The 15,223-nt window shown below is 35.6% G+C and overlaps 1 protein-coding gene across 1 annotated transcript in view; it reads left to right on the top strand.

Annotated features, from left to right (window-relative positions):
- LOC131434407 (uncharacterized) overlaps nucleotides 1–15,223 on the top strand; it is a 1,178,250-nt gene that overhangs the window by 1,157,459 nt on the left and 5,568 nt on the right. Inside the window, exon 8 of the mRNA XM_058601081.1 lies at nucleotides 10,854–11,703. Coding sequence (XP_058457064.1) covers nucleotides 10,854–11,703 — 850 coding nt within the window. The remainder of the gene's footprint in view (nucleotides 1–10,853; nucleotides 11,704–15,223) is intronic.

Raw genomic sequence — 15,223 nt, 5'->3', positions numbered from 1 at the left:
GATGAAAAAAACGAAGCACCGACCAAAGAGGAAAGCGCACTTCTTCTCAGTGTCGAATAGACAGCATTTGAGTGTGTGCTTGTGGTTAAAGCAGCTGGCGCGAGTGAAACACATTCTCTTCGCATGAATCGCTCACACGCGCTCTCGTCTAAATACACCCAAGTGACCACTGGCGCGTGATTGTGAGCGAACACTTCTGTGAACTTTAATTAATAGAGAGTAGATCTGGCCTTGCTATGAAAAATTTGCAAGGAAAACCGAAAATTTTACGATAAATTGTTTTATTTTGCTGATTTTGCGTGTCCACGCTTCATCTCCGAAAACCATACAGCAGAGTGCTCACCGGCGAGTACACCTCTGTGAAAGTATCTGCATCCACCTCAGAGAATTTATTAGCTAATGCTCTAGCACTTTGGTGCGATTCAGTGGAAGAGGTAAAAGGAAATAAACAAACGCACTCCTGATGCGTGCACACTTACACAACAGTGGTGTATAAATGTGAAAGAGAAGAGCTCTCGTTGAAGTTGTCAGTGCGAGGGGAGAAATTTTGCTTGCTCTTCGTCACACAGAGGAGATAGACATCTCTGCTCATTATACAATCTTTATTATCTTCTATGTTCATCATTCTGTTTTCATGACCTCGATTTGTTTTATTTTTTTAACCTAAAATATTACATCTAAGTTATCATGTTTCAGATTTCATTCATCAGTCTTCAATCTCATGTTCGTTTTCCAGTGTTTATTTTCCATTTTTCGGTCTTTGTCGTGATGCCTTTTATTTATTCGTGTTTTAGTATTTTTCATGTTCTCTAGTTTTAGTCCTCATTGCTTCATTTCATTCATTTTTCAGTGGTCGCCTCTTCTTTTTCTAGTTTTTGTATTTTAAGAGGCGACAAAAACAAAAACAATTGAGCTATCTCTTCATGTTTTTTCATATGCAGGGTAGTTCAATAGAGAAAACAATTTCCCCGGTTAGAAGTCAACTACGGGTTCGAGTCCCGTCTCTGCGGTAACATATTTGTATTCGCATGTCATTTTACCAAACTGTTTTCCACGTTTGATACTATCAAATTTTAGTCTTGTTTCCAGAATTCATATCGAATCTTCAATCATTTCCTTTTTCAATTTTCAGCTCTTGTAGTATTTGATGTTCATTTACCGTTTCACAGTTCCTGATTTCTATTTGTTGTTTATCAATTTTTTTTCTCAGTTTTGGTTTTCGGTTTTCTTATTAAGCTATAGACCTAGGGTCTCCTTTACTTCTCCTTTTAAGCATACGTCTCCATTCAACTCGGTACATGGCTGTTCGGCATCAGTAACTCAAGATATGGATACTTTGTAGATCGCCCTCCACTTGAACGATCCACTCCTCTTCTTCTTGTTCCAACCGAATCAGATTCATTTTCACTGAACTGTCGTCTGGCATTCTAATGGCATGTCCAGCTGTTCAATTTTAGATGGTTTATCAAGCATACTACACACTTAGAAAATTTCGCATAATTCGGTAATTTTTTACCGAATTTTCAACAGCTGAACGTTCGGTAATCGGTAACAATTAAATTATATAATTTTACCATGCGGACGGTATGGTTTTTACCGTACTCGGCAACTATTCAGATTTACCGTATGAATTGTATATCAATTTAAAGAATTCTGTAATGAAAACTTGCGTAAAACTGATCGTCCGGTAAAAATTTGCATAATTGTTGTAAAATGAAGTTCACGTACCGAAATATCGGTAATTTCTATTGATTACCGAAAGTTTTCGTCAAAAAAATTACCGAACAACGGAATCGAATCTTAGTGTGTACTTTGATCAAAAAGTTCCCGGAATCACCACCGTTTGGCGCTCTCAGTAACATGATCTGGTTGTCACATCTGCCATTGATATTCTATCAAATCTGATACCTGGACAATTATAAAAGTTACGCACCCTAATGTACATGGCTTGAAACACTACAAGGAGTAGTCCTTTGGGTTGTTCGATCTATTGACATAGGACTACACAACTATTGCCAAAATCACTGTTACTACATGGAATGAAAAGTTCCGGGCCTCTCACAGTAAAGTCGTCAATAGTTTCGAACCGTGTATATTTTTTTATATTATTAATCTATCCACTTATGTTTGAATAGCAGCTGATCGTATCAGACGAGTTCTAGTTTTCATCAAGCTATGGAAAAAGACGGGTTTCAGTATTCAGAATAAAAGTGATTCGGATACCATCCCCCGTATTCTCTAGACCTGGCCCTTAGCGAGCATTATTTATTTCCAAACATGATAAGATTTCTTCAGGGAAAGAAATTTTCGTCGAATGCTTTTGTTTTTCAAAGGGCATCAAGTGTATCGCTCTAGATGGAGATTATACTGAAGAATAGAAAAGTTTTCACGGTAAAAAATCTCCTATCTCTTTGTTGGGCCCGGGATTTCTTATTTCATGTAGTAGTTTCTGTTTTGAACATTTGGGAAGCAGTTATCTCATATCTTTATTAGCAGCACGGTGAAATGTACTTTCGACATTTTTCCCGAATTTTGAATTTCCTGAAAAGTACCGTTAATTTGTTCATGTTGGTGATGAGAGATATTGTGTCAACATAATTCAATTGAAAACGGAATACTTTTTGTTTGAGTCCTTGCTTTGCTTTGTACGGGCAAATTGATTCTAGTTGAATGCATAATGTCACCCCTGATAGAAATCATGCAGCGCTCGATGATATAGATAGTTCAGCATCTTGAATGCGTAAAATCAACAGAACTCCGACAAAAATTATGGAAGGCGAACGGCGCATAAAACTCTACATAAAGCTGATGTGATGTAATGTGAAGTGAAGCCACCATCAGTTCAAGGACTTGCCAGTGGATGCGGGTAGACTTACAGTAGCTCCGATATGACTCATCCATTCACCTTCTTACTATAGCTGTTACCGAAAAGCGAACAAAAAGGGTTGGGCGGATATGTAAGTAGAGTCACTTACTCGTATTCCGCGGGAATAAAAGATGCTCTTCCAACCATAATATCCAGTGCATGGATGAAGCATATCGCTATACATGCTTGAACTCGCCTGATGGTTTGTTTGATAAAGGCGCGTCAGACTCAAGTGACATGGGCTGGCTATCCACAATCCCTCGTCCAGTCATCAATTCGTCCGATGCCCTGATGCTCCCTCTCCTTCACGTCCCCGTGATAAATGTTTTATATCGATAAATACAATGAAACATAGTGTAATGAAATTAATATAACATAAAATGATAGATGATAAATTACAAAATAATATAATATAACATAATATAATATAATACAATGTCATACAATATAATATAATATATTATAAAACATGATATAAAATAACAGTTAATGTAGAGTGTCAGTTATGCTCTTCTATCTTCGTAATACTGCAGGAAGTAGAATATTTCTCTTCTAATAACAATAATAATATCCACATCTATAAAAATAATATATGTTATTATTATTGATGACAAATTAATAATAATAACAATAAATATTATAATGAAAATAATAATAAAAAACAATATAATATAGCACAATGAAATATATGAATGAATAAAATGATATGTTGCGTTATGCTATGATATTATATTACTTGAATTTATATGTCATTTCTCATCCTCTCATTCTGCCATCAACGCATTCCATCGACCTTTTGTCACCACAGACACACGGGTAGGCATGAAACAGGAACCAGTGAGGACCAAGCTCACCTTGTGACGACCTTGATATTTAGTTGAAAGTTACTTTAAAAATGATAACTTATAAGGAAAACAAATTTATATTTTGCGCAGAGGTACGTAGTACTACTCAATTTTTTTTTTTAAATTTTTTTTTTAAAATAACTATTTATTGGAATATGAGTTAAAATTAAATTATTAAGATTTAAATTGGGTGTTCAGCCACAAGTGGTGACTTTTCAGCCCTGTTATATATATATGATTTGGTTATTACCATGAAGACATCATTTGCTTCCGCAATTCTGAGATTTTTGTGTAGGGAAAATTCTAAACCTACTTGTATTGTGTAATGGGGAAAAGGAACTTATATACTAACTTACTAACTAATACAGAGAGCGAATCGATTCAATTGAAGATTGCATCGATTTTTGTCGGAATTTGCTTATAATATTATGTGACATTACATCTAATGGTTCTATATTTGTGAGTCTGTGTAACTCATTTGTACTAAACCAGGGAGGACGCTTCAGAATCATTTTCAGAATTTTATTCTGAATCCTTTGAAGCGTTTTCTTCCTGGTGGAACAACAGCTTGACCAAATTGGTACCGCATAAAGCATGGCTGGTCTGAAAATTTGTTTATAAATTAACAATTTGTTTTTTAGACAGAGCTTAGAATTTCTGTTTATAAGAGGATATAAACATTTAATATATTTATTACACTTTGCCTGGATTCCTTCAATGTGATCCTTGAAAGTGAGTTTTTTGTCATACGTTAAACCTAAGTATTTAGCTTGATCAGACCATGTCAATTCCAAGCCATTCAATTTGAGAATGTGATTATTGTTTGGTTTAAGAAAAGAAGCTCTTGGCTTGTGAGGAAAGATAATTAATTGCGTTTTTGCTGCATTTGGTTTAATTTTCCATTTTGACAGATAATCACTGAAAATATTTAAACTTCTTTGTAGGCGACTGCAGATCACTCTTAGATTTCTACCTGTGGCTAACAGACTTGTGTCGTCACAGAATAGCGATTTCTGACAACCAACGGGTAGATTTGGAAGATCAGAAGTGAAAATATTATACAAGATTGGAGCTACACTCGAACCCTGCGGAACACCGGCTCGTACGGGTAGCAATTCAGATTTACAATTCTGATAGCTAACCTGAAGAGTACGATCAGTTAAATAATTTTGAATCATTTTGATCAAATAAATAGGAAACTGGAAATCAGACATTTTTGCTATTAAACCTTTGTGCCAAACACTGTCGAATGCTTTTTCTATGTCTAGAAGAGCAACTCCAGTGGATAACCCAGAAGATTTATTTGATTTTATCATGTTCGTTACTCTGACAAGTTGATGAGTAGTTGAATGTTCATGACGAAATCCAAACTGCTCTGGTAAAAAAATTGAATTCTCATTTATATGAGTCATCATTCTTAACAAGATAATTTTTTCAAAAAGTTTACTGATAGAAGAAAGTAAGCTAATTGGGCGATAACTTGATGTTTCTGCTGGGTTTTTATCAGGTTTTAGGATAGGAATTACTTTAGCGTTTTTCCATCTTTTTGGGAAGTAAGCTAATGAAAAACACTTGTTGAAAATTTTAACCAGGAGTCTCAAGGCAACATCGGGAAGATTTTTAATAAGAATATTAAAAATTCCATCATTACCAGGAGCCTTCATGTTTTTGAGTTTCCTAATAATTGATTTAATTTCATCAAAATTCGTCTCAATAATGTCATCGTGTGATAACACTTGGGTTGAAATATGATCATACTTCAGTGAGACTTCATTTTCAATAGGACTCACAACGTTTAAATTAAAATTGTGGACACTCTCGAACTGCTGAGCTAGCTTTTGAGCTTTTTCACCATTTGTAAGAAGTATTTGATTTCCTTCCTTGAGAGCAGGAATTGGTTTCTGAGGTTTCTTAAGAACCTTAGAAAGTTTCCAGAAAGGTTTAGAATATGGTTTAATTTGTTCAACTTCTTTAGCGAAATTTTCATTTCGCAAAAGAGTAAATCTATGTTTAATTTCTTTTTGTAAATCCTTAACTATGTTTTTCATAGCAGGATCACGAGAACGTTGATATTGTCGTCGACGAACATTCTTCAACCGAATGAGCAGTTGAAGATTGTCATCGATGATAGGAGAATTTAATTTAGTTTGAGCTTTGGGAACTGAAAGATTTCTAGCTTCGATAATATAATGATTCAAATTATCAATTGCTGTGTCGATGTCCGCAGAATTTTCTAAAATAGTTTCATGATCCACATGATTTTCAATGTGAGATCTGTAATCCAACCAATTAGCTCTATGATAGTTGAAAATAGAACTAATTGGATTAATTATAGCTTCGTTGGAAAGTCTGAATGTTACAGGAAGATGATCTGAGTCAAAATCAGCATGAGTAATCGGTTCACTACAAATGTGACTTTGATCTGTTAGAACCAGATCAATTGTAGACGGGTTTTTCACTGAAGAGAAACAAGTAGGATTACTGGGATGAAGAACTGTAAAGTAACCAGCTGAGAGTTGATTATGAAGTATTTTACCATTACTGTTATTTTGCCTACAATTCCACTGGACATGCTTAGCATTTAAGTCCCCTATTACGAAAAATTTCGATCGATATCTTGTAAGTTTTTGCAAATCGCCTTTAAAGAAATTTAATTGTTCGCCGGTGCATTGGAATGGCAAATATGCTCCAGCGATGAAATAAATTCCATGAATGGTTTCAGCTTCGATTCCCAAGCTTTCAATAACTTTAGTATTGAAAGAAGGTAAAATTCGATGTTTAATTTGCCGTTGGACAAAAATGGCAACTCCACCACCCATTCCAGTAAACCTGTCAAATCGATGAACCACATAATGTGGATTACTTTTCAATTTTACATTTGGTTTAAGAAAAGTTTCTGTCACAATGGCAATATGAATTTTGTGAACTTTGAGAAAATTATAAAATTCATCTTCACTCGATTTCAAAGATCGAGCATTCCAATTTAAAATATTCAAATAATTATTTAACATCACTGTTAAATTTTAAATTCATTATAATATTATTTGCAAATTTCCATCCGATTTGAAATGCTTCAAAAAGTGATGAAGTCGAATTCATTTGGATGATCATTTGAAAAAGTTGATCTTGTAGGTAGATCATTTTATTTTCAGTTATATCGCCTAAATCGACTTCATTTAAAGAAGCGAATGGCATTGAAGGAATATTTGTAGGTAGACTGCCATTAGAAGAAGATGATTTGGCCGGTCTACCTATTAATAAATTGTTTTCGTTAGAAGAAGAACTGCAAGGCGGTCCTGTGTTTTGATTATTTACATTAGAAGAAATAGGAGATAGATTTCTACCTAATATACCAGCATAACTGACATTAGAAGAAGATGATGACGAGGTCGATCTACCTGTCAATAAATTGTTTTCGTTAGAAGACGAATTGGCAGGTGCCTTAGAAGAATTTTCAGGTATGTTCTGTAAATTTAAGGTCGTTGATTTGACTTGTTGTCTAAGCGAACGAGCGTTTAAAATTTTTTCCCTGACAGGACATTTCAAATAATTGGATTTATGATTTCCATTGCAATTTGAACATGAAAATTTATCAGTGGTTTCATTCATTGGACAAACGTCTTTCGAATGCGATTTACCACAATTCAAACACCGTATATCCATATGACAATTTTTGGTTCCATGGCCGAAGCCTTGGCAACGACGACATTGCGTTAAGTTTGCAATACGATTATGCCGTTTATAATGTTCCCAATGAATTTTAATGTGGGAAATGAAACATACTTTTTCTAAAATTTTCAAATTGTTTACATCACTTCGATTGAAGTGTATTAGGTAAAGTTCATGGGAAATTCCAGAGCGTGGTTTAGAAGTACCATTCGCTCTTTTTTTCATAAGTATTACTTGGGAAGGGGCAAAACCAAGCAATTCTTTTATTTCATTTTTAATTTCATCAATACTTTGATCATTTGATAATCCTTTCAAGACAGCCTTGAAGGGTCTGTCTGATTTTATATCATATGAATAAAATTTATGAAGTTTTTCGGACAAATATCGAATAAGACGTTCGTAATCTTCCAATCCATCCACCAAGACTCGACATTCTCCTCTTCGTCCGATTTGAAATGAGACTTTTACTTCCGGGAGAAAAGTAGAAAGCTCAGTACGGAATGCTTTGAAGTCGGAAATCATCACCTTCACTGGTGGCATAGATTGATGTTTCTTCCCAGAACGACAAGCGTCCATTTTGGGAATTTTTGAAGAATTTTCTTCTATGTCGCTACAATCGGATTCAGGAAGAATCTCGTAAATATTGTTAGACGGCATAGGATCAACGGAAGGGAAATCCGTCCGTTGTCTTTTATTTTTACATTCAGATTCTATAAGATCGTGAATGTTATTAGAAAAATGTTGAATAACGGATTGTGATTTATTCCGTATTGAATTATTTTTAGCCTTAGGCTTGTTGCCTTTCCGGTTGGACGCAGGCATTTTTGAAATTAATGAAATTTTAAATTAAATTAACTAGGCTAAATTAGTCTTCGATTAGACTCCTAGCTAGCCTTAAAAAAGGCTGATTAATTTCTTAGTCACTCTAATATCACTCTTTGTATCACTTAGTCACTTAGTTAGTGATTCAGGTAGCCTTGAAAAAGACTGAAGCCTTGAATCAATGAAACTCTAGGTAGCCAGAAAAAAATTCCAGGAGCCAAGAGCTATACGCGTGCGGTGCGAACGACTGTTCAACACCGACTGAGTAGTACTACTCATAATAAACCCTATAATATAATATAATACATTATAATATGATATAATGCAATGCAGTATAATACCATACAACATATTATATAATAACATAAAAGACAAAAAAACATGTAAGACGATAATATATGAAATAATATGCTATGATACAATATAACAGTTAATGTGGCAGTGTAAGTTACGCTCTTCTAATAATAATAATAATAATAATAATAATAATAATAATAATAATAATAATAATAATAATGATAACAATAATAAAAATTATAATAATAATAATAATAATAATAATAATAATAATAATGATAACAATAATAAAAATTATAATAATAATAATAATAATAATAATAATAATAATAATACATGATTTAATAAACAACAGAATCATATGTTGTAATATACTATGATAAACATTGCACTTTAGGATGGGCTTTAACTTATGAGTCAATTCGCACTCTCTCATTCTGCTACTAACGCAGAAGGCGATAGCACCCAGTCGACGCCGTTCTATTGACCAAATGTCATCTTAGACACACGGGGAGGCATGAGATAGGAACTTGTGAGGACTTAGTTATCTCACCATTTGACGACCCTAAAAATCTACATAAAGCTGATGAGCATAAAATCCATTTTCACGACATAAATGAAACGTACAGAATGCAAGTCGATTCATACTAATTTCGATTGTGTGAAGAGGCTCAGTTTAAATAGTCGCGTCCATTCTATGCGAATTGCAATGAGATTTATTGTAAACGAAATTGTCGTCTCTGTTAGGGGAAGCTATGAGTACGGCTTGGTTATTACGTTATTTATTACAGTTTGGACCACCAACTATCTCAAAAAATATATAGTTATATCTACTCGAATCAATGCGATTTGCGACTATTTTGAATTCGCCTTCCTAAATAGATCAAAGAGCAGTCCTACGTCAAAACGTGCGATATCGGTGCAGGGAATTGTAGTACAGAATCTGCCTGTATTTATATAAATTTGGATCACCCTAATGCTAACTCTCGGGAATGGTAATCCCTTTGAGAGAGTAAGGGGAACCTTCCCAATGGCTTTTAGAAAATCTTATTTTTGCTCTTCAAGAGGTGAATAGGTTTGCTCTCTGAGAATTTGCTCCTTGGTAGGTCCAAATGTACATCCACAATCGAGAAGAGAGCGTCTCATGGGCATGAAAAATAACGGTTACGGTCGGCGCTGAATGGCGGTTCTGTATTCTAAATGACAGTAGAATTACATCTTTATGTATATCAATGATAAATGTTTGTAGCAGTAAAATACTAATCTAAAACTTAATATAATTTAAATAGTTTTCCCTAAAAAAACGCAAGAATTTAATGCTTTTATTAACTAATCGTACAACATTTTTTACCAATTCCATCATGTTTTAGAGCCCCCTGGATGTTGGCGCCCGCGGCGGTCGCCTCAATCGACTTACCCTCACTACGGTGCTGACATAACCACTATTGGTTGATTTTATTATCGATTAATTCCACTAACCACTCTATATATTGAGTATCATATTGTTTGATTAAAAGGTGAACTGCGAAATTAAAAGATCACTTTTTATAAGTTTTCAATTGACAACAGCTAGAACAAAAGTTTTGGCGTTTTCAGCAATGGCTGGTTTTCCAATATTGCCTAAAGAACCTTTAAAGGAAAATTGTGTGAAGAGACAATCAACCATCAGGCATTAAATAGTGGATTCAGCCACAACTGTATTGTATCTGTTGTCTATTAGAAACAATTTCATAACATAATTTCAGTTTCACTAAATCGTGTGCATAAGGTCCGGGCAGCTTCTGTAACATTTAATTCTCCCTTGGTTTTGCTGGGACTGGCATCGAGTTACCCGACTGCCACAACACAATGTACTTAAGTTCGCTGACCGAGCGACCAATTTCCACCAATTTCTTATCTTCCGGACCAACCCGAATACCGTTTCTGTCGAGTGAAGTGAAAATTAATGCTGGTCTTTGGGTTGGGATCTGTAATTGCAGCTGAGCTCGAAATGCAGTTTCTCGCAACATCATCTTGCGGGATGTTGCTACTTGGCATGTAATTGAAAATTTAGCCCAATCATTTATCATGATTCACCAGAAAGCAGTTATTATGCTGGCTCACATGCCGGTCGCATAATATGAGGATGTGTTTTTTTTTTTGAATAATTTAGAATGAGAGAAAGAATCGGTCGATATGCTAAAGCAAATAGCCTGCAGATGTGATTATTTTTGACACTTTATTTATGGACGTTATTGTTGCGTTGCACCAATCCGGTTAGAAGTCGTTCCGACAATCTCTGAACGAGTAAAAAGACATAAAAAATTCGGTTGAAAAATTTCATTTCAATACTATTTCATTCCTTTCCATTTCAGCCCCTCACAATACTGCATCCACCTGCTGCTGACCGAAAGTTCGCAGCTCACATTTCTGGAAACGCTGGACAGTGCACTGCAGCTTCTGAACGGCCATCTCAAGTTCGGTTCGATCTACGTGTCCGGTTCGTACGATCCAGCCGACAACAAACACCCACCGAAGGAGCTGATCCGCAATCTGAACGTACACATCAAGTATCTCAACAATGAGACGGTCAAGAACTTCATCGGTACCGACAACCTTCCGATTCGGTGTGGCGGTTTCTACGTACACGATCAGCGCGAATGGATCGATTTCTTCCGTACCCTGGAACCACTGCAGTTGCAGTGTATAGAAACCGGCCGACGGTTGGTCACCGTACTGAACGACATACGCAACCTGGAGACGCAGGGATTGGTGCCGACGCGAAGGCAACTGCACTCCCAGCACCGGGCCCTCAGCCGTGCCCTGATGGACTCCGAACTGCAGAGTCTTCGCCGCAAAGGGCCAAACACCATACAACGACTTCAGGACAAACTAACCGTTATCAACAACAAACAAACGCTTAATCAAACCAAAAATTTAGTTAGAATGTGTAGTCTAGATAGTAACAATCGCCTCGTGGGCAATAGTTTTAACGGAAACAACCATCACCAACAGCAGCAGCCGCAACAGCAGCTGTTGCAAAATACTGCCAACACCAGTGGGGGCAGCGAAAAGGACCTCATAAATGGTCGGCTCGGGGAAGTGATCACCATCTACCAGGAGGTCGATCGGGCAGCCCGCAAACTGGAACAGCTGACCGAGCAAAGGAGAGAAAGACTCAGAGAAATGACGCGACAGCGCGCGCTGGATGACGAGATCAATGAGGTAATGATGCGTGTTAGGTGATCAATTTTTCACGGTTAAGTTTCAATTTCCGTCGTTGCTACAAAAAACAAATGACTGCCTAACGGCAGCAGCGGAAAACAAAACAACAGTAAGCAAACAAGCAAGGCGCTAGTGTGTTGCATCAAAAGTGTTAAATTTTCGCTTGATTACCAATTTGAGCGCAGGCCACACGATTTTGGGAAAGTTTTTGGGCAACGGGTCTGTTTGATCTGCGCTAAGCTTTCCGGAGATATCGACAGCGTTATCGAATCCGGTGATTTGACGAGTTACTTGATGGGTTGGAGCAGTTCATAATTCGACACCCCTCTCAACACTAGTTTTTTGATGTTGTTGTTTTTTTTGTTGTTACATAAGAAAGCTTACTCATTCAGTACGAAAACTGAGTTTTTTCGAAAAATTCCGGATTCTAAATAGTATCATTAGAGTAATTGCATCATTGAAAAAGTTACGACTCTTGACAGCAAAATTGAAGTCCTAATACTGGAAACTCTTGCAAATTTTAGACCTACTTTGAAACTGACAGGGTCTGTTTTCAGTTTCGACTTATTCCAATTTGATTAGAAAAGCCAAGCAAAACTAATGAACAACTCAAATCATGTTGAGTTAATAAACTGGGTCAAAATTTGCTCAGTAATTCTTAGCTTTTATATGGTATTGAGTAATCGCGAGAGTTTAGTAATAATCTAGCAGGTAAGTAATAACCATAATAGGGGAAACATGTACAAATATTCGGTAAAGGTTTTTCTTATCAACAGAATCTTACATGTTTAGCCATTTTGTCAGCATATTCTTCTTCGTCTCAAAACAAAAGTCTTTCAAAATAACGAAATGTTAATCTCAACCAGATCCCGTGTTAAACGAATGACGAGAGTTTTGGGCTATATTGCACAAGGAAAATCTATAGAGTAAGTTGAAAAATATACAAAATTGTTTTGTGTGAAATTGGAAATTTTTCACTCAATGTATGCTAGATTTTGACACTTACCAAGTTGTGCAATGCTTGGCCACCCGCATACGCTCGGCTGTCAGACGGCTGAACAAGCTAATTTGTGTGCAAATTTTACTAAGCCTACTTGATCCATGTGCTCCACTATTTCGAACCACATGCTGCAATTATTGCTGTCATAATGTACTGAAATTTCGTTCAGGAACAACAGGATTGAGGTGTGCAAGTGGCAAAGTCAAATTATCACCATAACGATCAATATAATTTAATGTTTGAAGATGATTTCATGCAAATGTTGGCCGCGGCTCCGCTTCAGATGACCCATGTGCAAGGTCCATTTTTAGCACACTCTTTCCAACATATCGGTCGATATTAAAGGAAGAATGCCACCTACCCATAATCCACACCAAACAGTAATATTTTTGGGATGCATTGGTAGCTATTGCAATGCTTCTGGCTGGTCTTTACTTCAGACGCGGCAATATTGCTTGTTGACGTATCCATTCAACCAGAAATGAGCTTCGTCGCTTTTTCGATAAAAAAGTGAATCTTACTCCAACTTTGCCAGCGCCCATTTATAATAAAATTATATACCAAACGACGATTGCATGAATAAATTATTGACCAAACTGAACAAGATATAATAAGCAAACTCCGACAAAAATCGATGCAATCTTGAATTTAATCGATTCGCTCTCTTCATTAGTTTGTAAGTTAGTATATAAGTTCCTTTTCCCAGTTACATATTACAAATGGGTTTACAATTTTCCCTACCTAAAATCACAGAATCGCTTTAAATCAAATGACTTCTTAATGGTACTAACCAAATCATGTCTATAATAGAGCTGAACAGTCCACACTCGTGACTGAACACCCAACTTGAATCTTTACAATTTAAATTTAACTCATATTGCATATTGCTATAAATAATACATTCAAAGAAATGGTTTCACTTGTCCCAGAAATTATTTTGAATCCATTATTTTGAAAATGACAAAAAAAAGGTTCACTTAGAGCAAATTCAGCAGCTGCAAGATTCATATGGGTGGTCTATAATATAACTGAAACTGAAACAAACGTATCCCCAGCAAGCCGTTTTAGTTTTATTTATTCGAACAGTTCTACTGTCAAATTTAAAACTGGTATACGTTACTGTTCTATTTTTTTTTATATATATTTGAAACACAGATAAAACGCTGCTAAGGCTGCCAGTTTATTTTGTTATAAATTCTAAATTTAAAACTGACATAAATTATGCATCTAGAACTAGAACACTCTTGAACATGCTCTTAAATGGCTGTCACTTTTTTCTCAAAATGCCACGAAATTTCACACATGGTCTTTTGAAAGACCTCATGTGGATTTTCTAATGATGATGTCCCATGACTTATTGAGTGATGGGTTATCATAAGTCTCCATTACACATAAAAATTCAAACAATTTTCAATTGCTCTTTGAACATTATTTTAATGACAATCTGGACGGAAAATACTCTGAATCACAATTATGTACTGATACTTTTATAGAAGGTATAACTAGGATTATTGAAATCAGTTCAGCCACCTCCGAGAAACAAGAGCATAGGAATAGACAATACACTCACAGACATTTTTAGATCTGTCTAATACTGGGGATCTTTTTTCTATATTCTTCCTATAAACAAAAATAAAACCATTGAATAATCTGACAAAATGGCTAACAAAGAGAACGACAAAAAACCAATAATGTACTGACACAGAAGTCCGTAGAAATGTCTAATTTTTTCGCTTTTTCGCGATGGTTTTGATATATATTTGAGATATGATCTATGTTTTCAATCACACACGTGCCAAACACCGTTTATAAATGATTCTATTATTATCATTATCAAATTAGTTTGAATTGCATATCAATCCAACGAGAAGCAGGTTGAATGCTAATGTTTATGTATGTTGCAAACGATAGATGAATGTAAAATAGTATCCCACTCAGGCCGGACTCGAGTATGTCAACTTTCTGGAGCTCGTGGAAATGCTTTGCCATTAAGCAATCCTGGAAACACCTAAGACAAGACCTGACACCTGGCTTCTTATTCTTCTTTCCGAATCATCCTTCTCGTCATTTTCGCCCTGTGGAATAATTACCAACGTATCGGCTACAGTGTAGCCATATTTACAGATTTTTTAATAAATTTATGCTAAGAAAAAACAATTTATTAAATTTAAATTTTTAGCGTCGGTTTTTGATTTGAAATAAACATGAAAAATGTGTTGGCATTTTATTATTATATATTAATGCTTAAAAACAATTAATTGACAAAACACGAAATATCTCATGTTGAACGCAAAATCGAATCCATTGTTGACGTATTAGCGGATCTTTTGTAAACCGGAAAAAGTCAAGTTTGGATAGAAATGCTTAGTGTGACCACAGTGTGGAACACAACAGTTCATTCTTCTCGTAAAACTAAACACACTTTCGAGTTTACACTAATTTAACAAATCTTTTTTGGTTACACTTTGTTTCACTAAAAAGAAAAACGGCTTGATGGTGATTTTAATTACACAGTGCTGC

Source organism: Malaya genurostris, chromosome 3 (genome assembly GCF_030247185.1).
Source record: "Malaya genurostris strain Urasoe2022 chromosome 3, Malgen_1.1, whole genome shotgun sequence".
Classification (NCBI taxonomy): Eukaryota; Metazoa; Arthropoda; class Insecta; order Diptera; family Culicidae; genus Malaya; species Malaya genurostris.
This window is presented reverse-complemented; position numbering and strand designations above follow the sequence as displayed.